The following is a 16622-nucleotide window of genomic DNA, read 5'->3' on the forward strand; positions in this document are numbered from 1 at the left end:
CAGCTTCAAGTTCTTGGGCACCCACATCTCTGAGAATTTGTCCTGGCCAACTAACACCTCCAGCCTGGTCAAGAAGGCTCATCAGCGCCTCTTTTTCTTGAGGACACTGAGGAAGAACCACCTGTCTGCTGACATACTGGGTAACTTCTACCGCTGTGCAATAGAAAGCATCCTGACCAACTGTGTCACGGTCTGGTATGGGAACTGGTGAAAACCGCCCAACGCATCATAGGGACTCCACTTCCTGCTATTGAGGATGTCCACAAGAAGAGATGTCTACACCGGGCACGCATCATTCTCAGGGACTCCTCTCATCCTGCCAATGAACTCTTCCAGCTCCTCCCCTCCAGATGTCGCTACAGGACCCTTCAGAGTAAAACCAGCAGGTTTAGGAACAGCTTCTTCCCCACAGCTGTCATCGTACTGAACTCAGTCCCTTGCTGAACCTTCTCATCCACACTTACTCAACCCTCCTACGCCCCTCCTCCCCCCTATCCCTCCCGATGACCAAGATCATGACTGTCATTCATTCTCAGCCTCCACCATATGCTCACACTGGATACTGCTATAGTTCAGGACACTGACATAGCATAGTCTCTGTTATAGAGCGTACACTGTTCAGTATTATAGTCTTTTCAGAGCGCTACACCTCTGCTACTGTTTAAGTAGTGAAAGCTATATTCATAGCACTCGGTACATCTGTACATATGTATACAACACTACATTTGTCTGGAGTTCATCTGTTCATTTGGTCTCTGTATAGCAATATAAACATCTGTATACTTAACTGTATTTTATTACCCTGTATTTATACATGTGTAATGACAATAAACTTGACTCTGACATCACAGCGACTGGAGTGTTGGTAGGTAAGGGGAAGTTTTTGATGACAAATATTAGGATTAAATGTTAAGAAGTCACACAGAATAGAGGCATTTCCAACCTTTATTAAAACAGTTCCTTTATGTAGTTGGCAATAAAAAAAACAAAAACACAAAAAACCCCCACAAACATTTCCATTTATTCAAATGGCTTTAGCAGTCAAAGGCAGAACGAAGGACTGCTGCAAAGGGTCAGCCACTTAAACTCTGGACCTCATTGTGTTCAACTGTTTGTAGAGATGTGAAGCAAAGGGCTACAACCAAATTAGCCAGGGCTGGATTGCATAGAAAACAAGTGACTCAGTCACTGAAGTTTAGACAGGCATAATAGTTCCATAACCTGAACAGCAAAAGAAAGCACAAAGCGGGAGCAGAATGTATATGGATAATATTTTAAGAAGAGTCATTTGAATCAAACAATAGATCAGAAGTCTTGATTTAAAAAACAAACAACAACAACAAAACAGTCATTTCAAGTTTCCCTCTTCAAATTAACTCATCTCCAGTTTATCAATAAAACATTTAAAAAAACAATAAAACAAAGGAGGTGAGCTGAGGTATGTTCATCACAGAAGGTCAGGAAATTAACATTTGTTTTAAGAGCTTCATGACCTATCCGGGGCTAAATAAATGTAATCATCTCTGTCAGTGTTAATAAGGGTTTTGTTATTTTTAATTTTTAAACACACTGAACAAAAGGAAAAACAAAGAAACAAGGCAGCAGCAGATTTTTCAAAACCTATGTGATGTTCTTGTAATGCAAATCTTTTTAAACATGCCATCAAGGAAAATTAGAACAGACATTGATGAGTGGAAGCAAAAATGAAATCTACCCAGAATGTGTGAGGAATGGCTCAATGAAAAGGGGAAACAGGAGGTAGCACGATTACAAAGACAACTTTTAGTCAGCTCAGTGCAACTCTGCAGCCAACTGAATCCAAAATATTGAGCTGGGGGTCATTGCACTAACATCTCCCTCTGCTTACAAATGCAATCATTCAAACATTTGATACCAGGCACAACTAAACTGCATAAAATTTGAAAGACATCAGCAGCTTTGCTTCTTTGCTCAAACAGCACAACTGCAGTTCCCAGTAAAAATGTGACTTTGCATGCCAAAAGCTCCAAGAACAGAAAAAAAACAAACTGCTGAGTCACCATCTCATTTGAAATTAATGGAAAACTTATTTGGGTAAAATTACATTCATGGTTCCCTTTTCTATAATTACAATTAAATACTGAAGAAGCTAAATTATCAAGGCCCATATACCCTGGATCATGTAGTTGCATGCAAAATCAAAGATGGTGAAGCAGCTGGTGCAAATTTGAATTTAAAGGTATGACACATGGAGCGGTGATGTGTCACTAAAGTTCAACTTCAATGAGAGATATTCAAAAAAGAAGCCAAAATGTTGTATAGGTGGTGCAATCTGCAGTAAGAAAGCATGCAGTAGTGACCAGGAGGGGGTGGAGTGTAATGAATAGGTCCCACTTCCCAAATGTGAAGATACACCCTTTTACCTTCAGCTGAGTAGATCTGATTGTCGTGGATTGTGATGGACAAGCACATTGTAGATTAAATGATTAGTAAATTTTGAAAGGACTAGCTTGGACTGACACCTTGGCCTGCAAGACAGCCTACAAGCAGCTTGGAAAGATGGCAAATGGGACCACAACACAAATTCAGGCTTAAAACATCTGGAATTATTACAGTGGCTAACAGAGTTTACCAGCTATTATTACTTAATTCTAGAATTTAAACCCAACAGAGAGAAAAAAAAAAAAAAGCAGCTGACATGCTTTTCTATCATGTCCTAAGATCAGAAAGCTGTCACTTTTTAGAGAAAAAACAAAAACAAAAAAAAAACACCCCCAAAACAAAACGAAAAAATTCACACACACGCTCCACCGCATCAAGTGAAAATTTTCCAGCAGCAGTTTTTATCTTACATCACAGTGTTTTCATTAAATATCATCAGAGTTCCAGGCTGGCGACCAAAGTGTCGCCATTTCAAGTCAAGTGTGAAATGAAAAATGTTGCTGCATCTCTTTTATCCGTTCCATCTATTCCCATCGTGAAGATGAAACAAATCATTTATCAGTAGCACTGGCAAATGAATTTAATCTAACAAGCAAAAGAATTATGATCCCATTTCACCATCTACATTACAGGAGAAACTGCTCTTTACTTCTTTATCTTCACAGTCTTCAGGTTGAATGAAGGCAGCACCAGCTTTGGACAGCAACACACATCTGCAAAGAAGCAGGAGAACCAGTGAACAAGCAGACAGATGCACAAAACCTTTGGTTTATTACACGTGGGACATGGAGGTGGACAAGCTTGGGACAAAGTGACAAAGTTTTTGTTTTGTTTTTCTAAAGTCCTATATTACAAATACAGAGGATAAATTCATTTGCTATAAAGTTAGAAATTAAAAAAAAACAACCTGTAATGTCTGGCACATTTTGCCATCAGAATTATGATCTGAATGCACCGTTGTGCCAAAGTTCCTTGACTGTGTGTGAGAGAGAGAGAAATTACAAAATGTACTTGATTACAAGGGTGGCTAGTTGCAATAACAATCCCCAGGAGCCAAAGGCAGACAGAGATAGATCCAGGAGATCGGGCCATCCACAGCCCAAAAGAGTACCTGAGACCACACATTTTGGCAACAACTGTGTATCCAACCCAGCAGAAGGACGAGAGTCCCAAAGAACCAATTCAATTCAATTCAATTTTATTTATACAGCACCAAATCCCAGGCGACTGTTGCTGGGATCGACCAGAGGCAATGGGCAGCTGACCTCACTAGAGGCCATGTGCATGTGCCTCATGTGCCTCGGGGCCTTGTGACATCTGTCTAACACACATTTGTGACTTCAAATATTCTAACCAAGCGTGTCAATCTTAGCTGATTTTTGGAGTTAAAAGATCAAACTGCACACTGCTTTTCTCCTGACACATTTCTGTTTGGTAGCAGCACATCTGCCATTAAAAATAATAACATGTTTAAAAAGTGTTTTCCTTGTCCCCTGGAGGATTTCAGATCGGTGCCAGGTGTTGTTCAGATTCAGAAAAACATGTATGGCATAGAGACAGCTGGACAGACCTCAGTGACATACATTCTACAAGGCTGATCTATGTGCAGTGGCGAGTATGTGAAAAGAGCAGCAGATGTGCTGAATCAGTACCTGTTGCAGTAAATAGCTCCCAAATTTATTACAGCAATGCCCACTGCAGACTGCACACACGTTAAGCAATTGACACATTTGCTTCCAGCAGATGGACAATGAATGTAAACTAAATTACACAGAAATATCTTCAAGGGCAAAGTCAGCAGTATATCAAATGAGTGAATATCAATACTGTAACCTACAAGAACAGTGAGTAAGCTGACTCTAGAGTCAAGACAAAACAAATGTTTGACTTGGCAGATCCCAGGGTATATCATAAAAGAATCCATCTCAGCCAGACCAACCCCAAATCGCTGGTGGTCAAATAAAGGAATCTGTGAAAACCTGGTTTATGTGATCAGCTCCCAAAAACCTTGCATCCCCTGGTCATATTCACACATTAAAAATATGTGGCAGCATGGCAGACTGCACAGATGTGTTTATGGTAGAGCTGAGAGGATCCAAAAACTCTGCTGAATTCTGCAGCACAAACAGGCCCTTTGTTAAATGTGACTTAACCATTACGCCTTTCCCTGCAGACTGCACCCAGTTATGCAGTCATGCATTTCCACTTGTACTGTTACATAAGTGACTTAGATAGCTTTAACAGGGATTTGGAGCTTCATCCTGCAATCTGAATACGCATTGATAATGAGTGCTGACTTATGAGTGTTGCTTCATGCAACACGAGAATCTGATAGACCCTTTGCAACATACTATTCAGAACAGGTTTATTATATACTCAAAACGCTCATCACACAGGACTACCTTTTGGAGCAATTGTGTGATGGAGAGCTTACCTTTACATGAATATTTGGTGATTTTTAGGTCATTGTGAACTGTAGCTAAGCCAAAGAGAGTTAACTAGGATGTCAGCAGAACAAATACCATCTCTCTCTCGTATCTCTGTACACACTGAGGCTGCAATTCTTCCAGACCTATTGGGTCAGCAAACCTCTACAAGTCTTCTTGTCCCTCCTTCCTTGCTGAAGAACAACTAGCACACCATCACGCACATAAAAATGCAAAAATACTGGCAGCTTTTACCCTTCCTTTCTTTCTTCTTGTTGTTTTCACATTAGTAGGAGACAAAATAACTGACAGTATTGTGTCTTCTGGATGTTGGAGATTTGGTGTGTATTCATGTGTTTTTGTGCATGCGTATCTGTGTGTTTGACTCTAGTGAATCACTATGTGTGTTAGCCTTGAAAGGAGCATGCGGTGACTGCAATGAAGAAAAACAAACATATACGCATTCTCTGATGTTTATCCAATGATGCAAAATTTTGCACTGCAGAAAAAAAATCTGTGCTCGTGACTTTACTTGCATAAATATTAATTATTAAACTGTAAATGAGTCAGCCCATTTGAACTCATGACAGTCTTGCTCAGCATGGAAAACGTGCAGGGAGATGAGCAGGGGATGGCTGAAACAATGCATGCAGGGGTGGTGGGAGTCTTCACAACACTTAGAGGAAGAAAGCAGAGCAAGAGACCGGGGGTCAGCTGGGTTTGTAGTGCCCCCACCCCCCAATGTCACATTATGCAATGGCAAACACAAGCATAGTGTGTTGTACAGTCACGGCATACAACGCTCACCCATCATGTGCACTGACCATGTTCAATAAGGGAATGTATGCTCCCTTTATAACCAGCCATCTGTGGCTCAGAGGTCAAAGGATAACTGGGGCTTTGGTCACTCAACCAGTGGTCTTGGTTAGCACCACCACAATACACACAGGCATTTATACATGTGAGAACAAATATCCAGAGTCCAGTCACTAAATAAAGTATGTAGGCACTACACAAACAAATGCCCCGCCCACTATTACAAATAAATTAATTCTGTATAATAGGTCCCAGTAGCTCACACCTCAAATGTAATTTGAGGCAAATAACGTACAGGAACCAGATTGGAACAGAAATGAGAATTCTCATATGAATAATATAGATTGTTATTAAAGCACAGGTAGGCAGCAATAGACGATCCAAAGATGTTTCTCAGAAGACGATCCGATTTTCTCTTTAATTTGACAGCAGGGCAGAGCCAATATTAAAAGAAATACAGCAGTGGTCCTTCAGATGCTTGGCTACAAGATGAACAGCCAAAAGCAGTAGTACTCTACATGGAGGAGGAGACTAGATAAGCTCAAGGCAACACATTGGGAAGGCAGCCAACTATCTGTAATGTAGAGAAGTGTGATGAAGAAAGGGATGCCTAAGAAGTACAGCAAACTGTCCATACCGGAGTCTTTGAAAACTGCAAAGCGAAGAGATATAGGAACAGAAGCCAGGAAAATAAACCAGCTGTTCTCCACTGAACCATCCAAGGTGTATTCTTAATGGCAAGGGAACAATATGAGAACAGCCCCACCAAGGCTGGAGACAGAACAATCCTTGAGAAGGGAAACCGTGCACTGTATATTAGGCCAGTAAAGTAGGGAATCCACACACAAATATGAACCAATCTGACAACATGTAAAACTCTTTTACAAATGCATACATCAAGAAAATGATCAGATTCATGAGTTGAACTTCATAAATTTTGCGTACATGATCAGTGTTGATTCAGGTTTGGATATATGCATTAGTAAAACAGTTTTACATGTGGTCAGATTGCTTCATATCTTTGTATGGATTGAAGCACATGCGGGAGTCCTTAAATGTTACACATAAATCACAGAACATTTCTAAGGCTTAGTTTACCCTTGTGGATCATATCATACGTACTTGCTACCTTTGTGAGGCAAATTTGTCTCCATACTTTACTGGCCTGATATACAACGCACGGCTTCCCCAAACACACTTTACTTGGACCGTTTTCCTGAATACATATGGCAACTTATTATTGACACCATAAGTTTACTAGTGGATGATCCACCTCAGTCAATCAGTTGTTCATGTGGAGTCATATCGAACAGTCTGCGTTTATTTTTTCTGCTGTCTATGGTTTTTACTCTATGTTGGCTAGCTGGCTAGGTTGCTGATGCACTGGTGTTTTATATCATTCAGCTACTTAACCAAAATCATATCATCCTATGGAATGATAACTCTCAGTCTCCACCTTTGTGGACTGCAGCACTTGATCTGCTCTGGAGATCCACAGTGAGCTGGAGGGTCACTCTTAAGCTGGGCATACACTGCGATTTTTTCAGTCGCGTTATTCAGCTCCTGCTCAAACTGTGCGACTGAATCGCAGGAGTTAGAAGTTCGTAGCTCATAATGCATGTTCTCACACTATATGCCCGACGTGCTGATGTAACCTGATTGCTCACAGTGTGCGTCCATACACAACACGTGGTGTTCTTGTTTCCGGAAATGTAAGAGGAACCCGGAAGTGGGGAGACTGCAATCTGTGTCCAGATCCCACATTGCACTGCCATGCTGCTCTGTCTTTTTCACTTCTATTTCTGTGTTTGCGCATGCGCAGCGTGAGAGGTTGCGTTAAATCAGCTTGTGACACTGCTTCATCAGTGAGATACCCTCACGAGGGGTGACCAGGATTTCAAACAGGTTTGATTTTCTTGTGACCATACGACCGTTGATCGGGAGATGGTCATGAGGTCTTAATCGCCTCTCATTACCCCATGTATACTACACGATGCACGACACACAGGTGAAAAATAGTCTCAAAATGGGCCAAAAAAAAAAAAAAAAAAAAGTCACACAGTGTATGCCTGTCTTTACAGAAGCTGCAGCAGGTGGAAGACTGGTTTATGTGCTGAGCAATTACCACTGGGGCGAGCTGCAGTTCAAGACTGGAAGGTTCTATTCCTTTACAGAATAAGAGACTTACTGGAGATCGGCTGGTGATATTTCCCACTTTTCTGTCAGAAGGTACTTAGTGAATAAAAAAAAATTCAGTAGTAATATTGACTAAATAATATTTAGTAATAAGTTTAAGAATTAATTAGGTAGCCCAAGGCCTTCCTATCTTGTACTTTTCCTTGGCGGCTGGTTCCTTTGCTAGTTTTCTATTTTCTTGGTCCTCAACATCAAATAAAACCTGTGCAGTCAATACTAAGCATATTTGATGTTAAACCACAATAATATCTTGATTTCATATGAAGTAGTATTGACATAGCATTGGCAATACTTTAGAGAAATTCCCCAAACTGTCTCAGTCTAAAGGATGATCTGAAGTTACTTCATATGATACTTCTCCAGTACATTACAGAGCAGGCTGAACATTTCAGATAGCAGTAATGTACAATGAGTTCAGATCGATTTTTTTCTTTTCAATTCACTTTGACTCAGCAGAGGGAGCAAATCTGGACAAGGAATGCTGTTAGCTAAACAATACAAACAGTACTAGCAGACGAACTGAAGGCAGAATAACCGTCAGCAAAACAGAATGCTGGAGGGTGATTAAAACGAGACGTGTACCTGTAGAACAGTATGGCTGAGGGTCATGTAGTACACATAACTTGGTCCATTCTGGCTTGCAGCTCAAAAGCATCTGGTCGGTCCTGAGGGTTGACAGCGAGCATGTCCTGAAGCAGCTTTTTCACTCCATCTGACATACATGACCTGCGTTTCTGTGGGATGCTCAGTACCATCTTTGGATTCTCGAGAAGTGCCTCACCAACAGGCATAATGTCACCTCCCTGTCGCACATAGGTACCCAATAGCTCCCTCTTAGACTCAGAATCAATAAAAGTAATTCTCTCCAGCATGGCCCAGATGATGATGCCCAGGGCAAATATGTCAGCCTTGGCTGTGTAGTGGCCCTCCCACACCTCAGGAGCCATATAGAAGTCTGAGCCACAAGCAGATGACAACCAAAACTTGTTGAGGTTGACGTTTTTGTTCTTGTCTTCACAGTCTTTTCCCTCACTGGTGTTTCCTAAACCAGCGCAAACTTTACTCAAGCCAAAGTCTGCCACCTTCAGAACTGGAGTCCCTGATTTCTCTGAAATTAGGATGTTGTCAGGTTTGAGATCTCGATGAACAATATTGTTTTCGTGCAGGAAAGCAACAGCACTTGTTAGTTGGAGCATGAAGCTGCTGTTTGTTCGTGGGTTGGGTCGCCGAGATAAGATGAACTGGTTGAGGTCTCCTCCTTCGCAGAACTCCATGACGAACCACAGGTAACAAGGTTCCTCTGGGGGGCCAAGCACTCTCTCACCTGTAACAGCGAGACACTTATCAGATAGACAGCAAAAACAAAAATGATAAAAAAAAAGAGAGAAAAAAAATGTAGAATGACACAGTTTATCAAAGTGATGTGTATGTGGTATGATGAAGTGCCTTAGACCTGCATTCATTTTAATGGCCAGCAGGCATCTCGATGTGCAAAAAGACTTCCAGTTCTACAGATGGGAAACCGTTAGTCATCGAGTAATTTAATGAGTCATCAATTACTCAAGTAATCGGATAAGAAATACTCCAGTCACTCGATGAATCATTGCAGCCCCATTCAAATTATATATGACCATTTAACATGATTTTCTTTATCTCCCTCTCATTTTGCCCCCTCCACAGCTTTCCTCCACTTCACCTCAAAACTCATCTCCTAAATTGAAATCAGGGCTCTAACACACACACACTATGTGCATAAAAATCCTTATTTACTCCCGACATTGTGCTAAAACTCAGTTTCCCTCTGACAAACAGTTTGATTACATTTTTGACTGCAGTTGGCTGAAAATGTAATCTACTGATATCTAGCAGTGATACACACTGTACACAATCTACAAAAGGTCTATATACAGGGCTGCACTGGTAATCTAGCATACTGGGGATTTTTCTGGTCGGCTGAAGAATATATTTTTATTTTCCTTTGTCGATATAATTATACAGGCTACAGCACTGACAGCAGCATGTGCATTCATTTTCATTACTGACACTGAATTACAGAAATAGACGCAGCAAAATGTGTCAAATTTACTGACATGTTGGGGCTGCTGCACTGGCTGGCTATAATTTCTCTGTATCTGTTATTGTATAATCTGCTGTACATTATAAAGCACCTTGAGGCGACTGTTGTTGTGATTTGGCGTTATATAAATAAAATTGAATTGAATGATCCCTTTGCAAGTTATGGTCCTCGTAAGTGTCCAGATGTATGATAAACAGGGTATGCTGTACTAGGGCTGGCCCACATCATACCGTTCACATTAATACCGGTAAAATGTTAGGCAACGATAAGAAAGAGGAATATCGCGATAGAATATGGGTAAAATGCGCCTGCGCAGTGCCTTTGTTTTCATGCACACATGGTGGAAAAAGCATAGCGGCGACAGAGAATGTGAAGGGCGAAAGCGGATCGTTGAATGAAACAGATGAACCAGAATTGGTTTGTAAAAATGCTGCAACTTCGGTGGTGTGGAACTGGTTTATCTTTCGCCCGTCAGATACACAACAAACCACAATTTTTGGTAGAGCATGCTAGCGGGCCGTCGTTATTACCACACAGCACGTTTAAAATCAATCCTTTGATTTTTCTGAAAATTGACAGTGTAATCCCGTGTGCCTTATGTATGAATTCTGGTTGTGCTTACTCACCTTGAAACGATTTTATGTACACGGCGCTCGAAAATCTGTCAAATGTTTTAGTATGACTTTGCTAAGCTACTAAGCCGCACTGCTTGATGGACTATCGTAGGCAGGAGCCTCGCGCAGTGATACGTACTGTGCTTCAACATAATATTACCGTATTGTGTGTGTATAACCTCTTTTTAAGTTTTGTGGATATTATACATGGTTATGCTGAGGATATGTCGGCCAGTTTCCACTGGAAATGCCTTTTGGTTAAACTGTCAGCGAGGAATTTGCACTGTTAAATTTTATTTATTTATAGAACTTTAATGCACATAAAAAACAGCTGCTTGTTTAAGTGAAAAAACATTAATGGGGTTTCTTTTTTTTTTGCACTAATAAAGTTGTGGAGTATTTTGTCTAGTGTCAATTATATCGTCAGTTATATCGTTATCGCAAATTTCCAAAAGCAGGGCTCGCAAAATCGCTAGCCCGACGTCCCGCACGCTGCAACTTCTTATCTGGTGCGCGTCTTATTTTGACAACGAATGCCGGGTGTGTTGTTGGTTTTCCCTCGATCGACAAGCGCCTTTGTTACTGGGACCAGTAATTTTAAAAAAGGCCCCCATTAGAATCCATGAGAAATGCATTACTAAAAATAAACCCGAAAAATCTGTTTAGAACAGCGCACTATGTTGCAAAGAGTGAACTACCACTGGCAAAATTTAGCAGTCTTTGCAAACTTCAAAAAGCAAATGGCCTCGACCTTGGTTCCACTTGTCTCTTACCCGTGACTTCAGTGGAAATTTCAAATTCAGGATCTGACACAGACTGATTCATGTCCTACACAGTAGGGCTGCTCAATTAATTGAATTTTAATCACGATTACGATCTGGGCTTTCAACGATCATTAAAAATGCCTGAGCCGATTATTAGCCCCTCCCTCGTGCTTTACTCTCGCGCTGCTCCGTGTGGCAAATCGAGCGCACCTCTCTGCATTTCGAACACGTGTCACAACAAGAGGACCCGAGGGAAGCTCGGAAAGCTAAGCAGAAGTTATTTGGAGAGGAGAGTGACTGCCGTTGGTTGAAAAGAGAGGTAAAAAAAAGAAAAAAAAAAAAAAACAGACGTGGATCAAGTAGACATAGTGTGTAAACTTTGCTACAGTGTCGTAGCTGCACCACAGAGCAACACTGCAAAGTTCACTAAACAGATGTTTACATTTTTCATTTATTTTTTATATTGCAAACATTTGCACTGTTATCAGTATTTGCACACTATTTTATATTATTTTTTGACAGTCTTTAAAGTCATTATTCAATACATTGTTATTGTTAAATAAATATCGTCAAATAATCGAGATCTCGATTTCAGTGAAAATAATCGTGATTATCATTTTTGCCATAATCGAGCAGCCCTACTACACAGTTCTTACAAGTTCATAGAAATTTCTGTTCAATTAGAACCAAGTATTTAAGTTGATGATTGTAATTTTTATACAATGTTGTAATTTGTGTTTCAACAATTTTTTGATTAATGTTTTGTTTCCGTTATAATATTATACATTAAAGTATAATATTGTAACGGAAACAAAACATTAATCAAAAAATTGCTCTTTTTTTTATTCGGGCTACTTAAATTTATTTTGGGCTACCAAAAACTGAAGAGTCCCTGCCCGAAGGGCTACCAGGGATTTTGAAATTTTGAGAGCCCTGAAATGTATATTGTGATAAATATTTTTGGTCATATCGCCCTGCTCTATGCTGTACTGACAAGTTGCTACATTATTTGTACTCTCTTTTAAGTGGTTGTGTATTATCGAGTCTATGTTATACATGTCTTTAGGAAAACCTACTTTTAGATGCTTCCCTTGTCACGTAGTTTGACTTGCCAGAGTTTATGCCTGCTGTCCTTCCTGACGCAACCCCAAAGGGGATTTGCGTCTCTGCCTGAAATTAACCTTTCACTTACCAAGAAAATGTGTTACCAGTACACTGTGGGAATATTTTATGTCACTAAGAATTAGTGTCAAAAAGGTGTTGAACAACCAGTCTATAGCTTATGTTTTCTTGTAGAAAAACAAAAGTTAATAAATTTTATAAATACTTTGTAAAGAAATGGTAAATGGCCTGTATTTGTATAGCGCTTTACTAGTCCCTAAGGACCCCAAAGCGCTTTACACATCCAGTCATCCACCCATTCACACACACATTCACACACTGGTGATGGCAGCTACATTGTAGCCACAGCCACCCTGGGGCGCACTGACAGAGGCGAGGCTGCCGGACACTGGCGCCACCGGGCCCTCTGACCACCACCTGTAGGCAACGGGTGAAGTGTCCTGCCCAAGGACACAACAACCGAGACTGTCCAAGCCGGGGCTCGAACCAGCAACCTTCCAATTACAAGGCAAACTCCCAACTCTTGAGCCACGATTGCCCCATAACACAGTTTTTAATCCAAGGCAAACTGCCCACGTCTTCTTTGATCTTCTTGAGGCAATAATCTTTGATGGGGTTTTTGTACTTGTTACATAAGTAAACTAAGTAAATGGTGAGACATATCTACACCCCCCCCCCCCCCCCCCCCTTATGAAAGAAGAACACAGATGTGGTGTATGTTAATACACATATCAAAAGCCACTTCTACTGAGAAAACCTACCAATCAATGACTGGTGGGCCTGAGATAAACTGTCCTAAGATAACATTGTCACTGTGCGTTTAAAGAAAGCATCGCCAGGGAGGTGATAGCATCGCCAGGGAGGTGATGGCACCGAGACAGGCTAAACCAACAAAGCAAAAACGGTGTAAGTGTAAACTTGTCTTAAGTGCACGGATTGTGAGTGGAATGTGAAAATTACCTCTAACACAAGCAACGCAACAGACTCCATTTTAGTGTGTCAAAATCTACCCATCCCCCAGCGAGTCTGTGTCATGGCGACAAAAACAACTGTGCTATAATGACAAAGCTAACCCTCCAAACTAACCTTTGCAAGCATAAGAACCTTATTATGGGCCTTTAAAAGATAGCTACAGGCCAGCACAAGGCACGAATCACAAAAAGTAAAACCAGCAAGATTAAACAGCCTCCTCTGGGTAACAATCAGGTCACCAGTGATCCAAATTGTGACCAAGCCAGAACTGAAACTGATAACTAATGAACCCCAATGATTAGTAATTGAAGCAAAATATGACAAAACCGTGGCACAAGCAGCAAATCCATATCTAAATCTGACGCAGTGCCCCGTCCTTAGAACGTAAAGTCAAAAGTACACTGAATAATCCTCTTATTTTGGTTACATTAACCTAAAAGCAAAACATGTTGCTACACAGCACAACTATCTAATACCTAGGATGCTATTTTATTTCGGCACTAATTGTGAACACATCTTTTATCCAATTTATCTAATCTCAGCTCAAACAGGTAAAGCTGTAGGGCTAAGCGAGAGCGACCCCCACCTTTTAATGATGTCTCCACCAGGCGCAGGTACTGCTTGGACAGTTTGTTTCCATGACTCATTTTCTGTGCCATACCGTTCCTCTGCAGCACGCACTCCTCTAGATGAACAACATTTTGATGCCTTTTTTCTAGACTTGCTAGCGCCCAGAACTCCTGCAGGGCGAGCTCCACGTTTTCCGGCGCGTCGCACCGCAGTTTCTTTACAGCAACTTTAGCACCCGATCTCCGGGCCAGAGCTTCGTACACCACGCCGTACGTTCCCCTTCCCACCTCCCGCAGCAGACTATAGCGGGGCGCCATGACCTTCTGCTCCAGGCCGTCCTGCTTGAAGAGGCTGGTGTCCTCCTCCATGTCATGGTCCTCTTCCGTGTTTCCCACGTTCAGACACCGAAGCACGCTGGACTCGTCAACTCCCGCTTCGGTGGTTTGTCTGCAGCACGCTCGCGCACTCCTTGTACGTCTCCGCCAGTTATCCCCACCGACGGTGTCCGCGCGACAATCGCTCATCCTTTCAACAAAAACGGTCACATTTTTCCAGCAACAGTTCCCGTGTGTCTCGTCACCTTTCTACAGAGAACACAGAAAACTTCCACAGCAATGTGGAACGATATCGCACGAAACACAAACAGGAAGAAACGACAGTGAGGAAACATTAAGCATTTCCGGCAAAGGCCTTCACAATAAAAGGCAAGGCCTGCGTTACATAACAGTCTGTCCCTTTCTCTCCACACACACACACACACTTCCTTTTTTTCTGCTGCTTCCGTGAGAATTTTACTATTGGTGTTGTAGCTACAAAACTTAATGTCACAGTGAACATGGAAAAAGGTGACTGGCCCTGCAAGTACTTAAATTGTATTGAATTATGAATTATGCATGTTGTAAATATTTAATTTGCTGATATTAACAGAAAATTTAATTTCTGTTTAAACATCTGTTTAACATTTAGATTGATTGTTTATATTTGCTTGGCTTCTAATCCTCCTGCATGATTTCAATAGATGATTTCGTGGGCGTGTCCCTCGCTGAAGGCATACTTCCATCCCCGTCCATGACCTGGATAAAAATGTCATCCTTAAGGAAAAGTGGGAGAGTTGATCGCAGCTGTCTTGAAATTGCACTGCAGTAAGGGACAAATTAAGCTTTACGAAACACTGAAGCTTGTACTGACATGGGTTCTCTGCTCGAAGCGTTTCCATATATATACTACATTGTTAATCTGAGTATAGCATCAAGTCAATTAAGCTTTGTATTAGAGGAGGTTATTAATCAGTTTCAGCTGCTTTGTTGTTAATGAAATTACCACTATTCTTATCCTTGCACTATATGGCAAGGATAAGAAACCCACAACAGAGGAATGGTGGAGGCCACTGACAATTTTCTCCTCATCTTTTCCAGCAGTTTTTTCATAGGTTTATATTTGAATATGATCAATGTCACTACTGGTAGCATGAGATGATACCTGGATGCTCCAGAGGCTGCAGAGGTAGTCCAACTCCTTCAGGATGGTACATCAATGTGTTTCATTTTCAACAGGTTTGCTGTGTGTCCAGCACAGCATGGAGAGGATTCCAGGAGATGGGAAGTTACTCTAGGAGAGCTGGACAGGGCCATAGGAGGTTCTTAACCCACCAGTAGGACCAGTGTCTGCTTCTTTGTGCAAGAAGCAACACAGGAGCACCAGAGTTACAAAGTGACCCAGGCTGGTTTAAATACAGTATATCTAACCAAACAATCAGAAGCAAACTTCACAAGGGTGGCCTGAGGGCCTGGTGTCATTTAGTGAGCTGCCCTGTACTGTGGAGCTTGAATGGCATTTGTCATAAAATACCAGAATTGGCAAGTACACCACTGGCACCTTGTGATTTTCACAGATGAGAACAGGTTCACCCCGAGTGCATGTGACAGACATCAAAAGGGCTTGGGAGCTTATTATGCTCCCTTTAACATTGTTTAACAGGACTGGTTTGGTGGTAGGTCTGGGGCGGTATATCCAGGGACAGACCTTTACAGGCTAGGCAACAGAACCCTGACTGCCATTAGTATGGGGATGAAATCCCATTGTGAGACCCTATGCTGGTGGCATAGGTCATGCACGACAATGTCCAGGCTCATGTGGTGAGACTATCCAGGCAGTTCTTGGAGGATGAAGAATTTGATATCACCAACTGGCCCCCAAACTCATCTGAGCATGTTTCAGGCCATCCAATGCTACCTCAAACTGTCCAGGAGCTCAGTGATGCCCTGATACAAGTCTGGGAGGAGATCCCCCAGGGCACGATCAGTTCAGAATCTTTGGATTTCATATTTCAGCTGCTGTCCTCTTGAGTAATATTTTTGGTGTTGAAAAGAGATGGCATGAGGGCTAACGAAGAAGCTTTGTTTTGTAATGAGCTTTTTTCCTTTTAAAAAAGCTCATTACAAAGCACTGTCAGGCTCAATAGTGCACACTATTTTGAGTACCATTTTGAGTGGCTCTATGAAACTTTGGCAAAATGGACTAGCATGCAAATTGTTTTTACTTTTATTTTTTGGATGTCTTTGAATTTTTCCCTCTGTAAGCTGATGATTTTAATTTCCATCAAAATAAATGTGGCACTGTTTCATTTTTAACAGTCCTTATCACC

The 16622-nt window shown here is 41.4% G+C and overlaps 1 protein-coding gene and 1 long non-coding RNA gene across 3 annotated transcripts; one reads left to right on the forward strand and one right to left on the reverse strand.

Moving 5' to 3' along the window:
• Nucleotides 1-1546: 1546 nt before the first annotated feature.
• Nucleotides 1547-14663, reverse strand: LOC113023056 (serine/threonine-protein kinase 35-like). Of its 2 annotated transcripts, none has more exons than XM_026169127.1 (3): nt 13995-14663; nt 8442-9183; nt 1547-3134 (listed from the first exon to the last, which is right to left on the reverse strand). In XM_026169127.1, the coding sequence occupies exons 1-2, from the start codon at nt 14500-14502 to the stop codon at nt 8465-8467; spliced, it is 1227 nt and encodes a 408-aa protein (XP_026024912.1). In that variant the 5' UTR covers nt 14503-14663; the 3' UTR covers nt 1547-3134; nt 8442-8464. The 2 variants fall into 2 exon arrangements, with proteins under 2 accessions (XP_026024912.1, XP_026024913.1); XM_026169128.1 differs by lacking the exon at nt 1547-3134 and adding an exon at nt 3145-5523.
• A 99-nt stretch (nt 14664-14762) lies between these two features.
• On the forward strand, nt 14763-16600 carry LOC113023059 (uncharacterized). The gene is made up of 3 exons (XR_003272491.1): nt 14763-14823; nt 14997-15120; nt 15532-16600. It is a non-coding gene; the product is annotated as an uncharacterized LOC113023059 (long non-coding RNA).
• Nucleotides 16601-16622: the final 22 nt, after the last annotated feature.

The sequence above is a fragment of the Astatotilapia calliptera genome, chromosome 5 (genome assembly GCF_900246225.1).
Source record: "Astatotilapia calliptera chromosome 5, fAstCal1.2, whole genome shotgun sequence".
Taxonomy (NCBI): domain Eukaryota; kingdom Metazoa; phylum Chordata; class Actinopteri; order Cichliformes; family Cichlidae; genus Astatotilapia; species Astatotilapia calliptera.

Coding starts and splice junctions, on each gene's coding strand:
- LOC113023056 (XM_026169127.1), bottom strand. CDS start 14,502: ATGAGCGATTGTCGCGCGGACACCGTCGGTGGGGATAACTGGCGGAGA. Junction 9,184..13,994: donor GGTGGAGACATCATTAAAAG/GTGGGGGTCGCT, acceptor TCGCTGTTACAG/GTGAGAGAGTGCTTGGCCCC.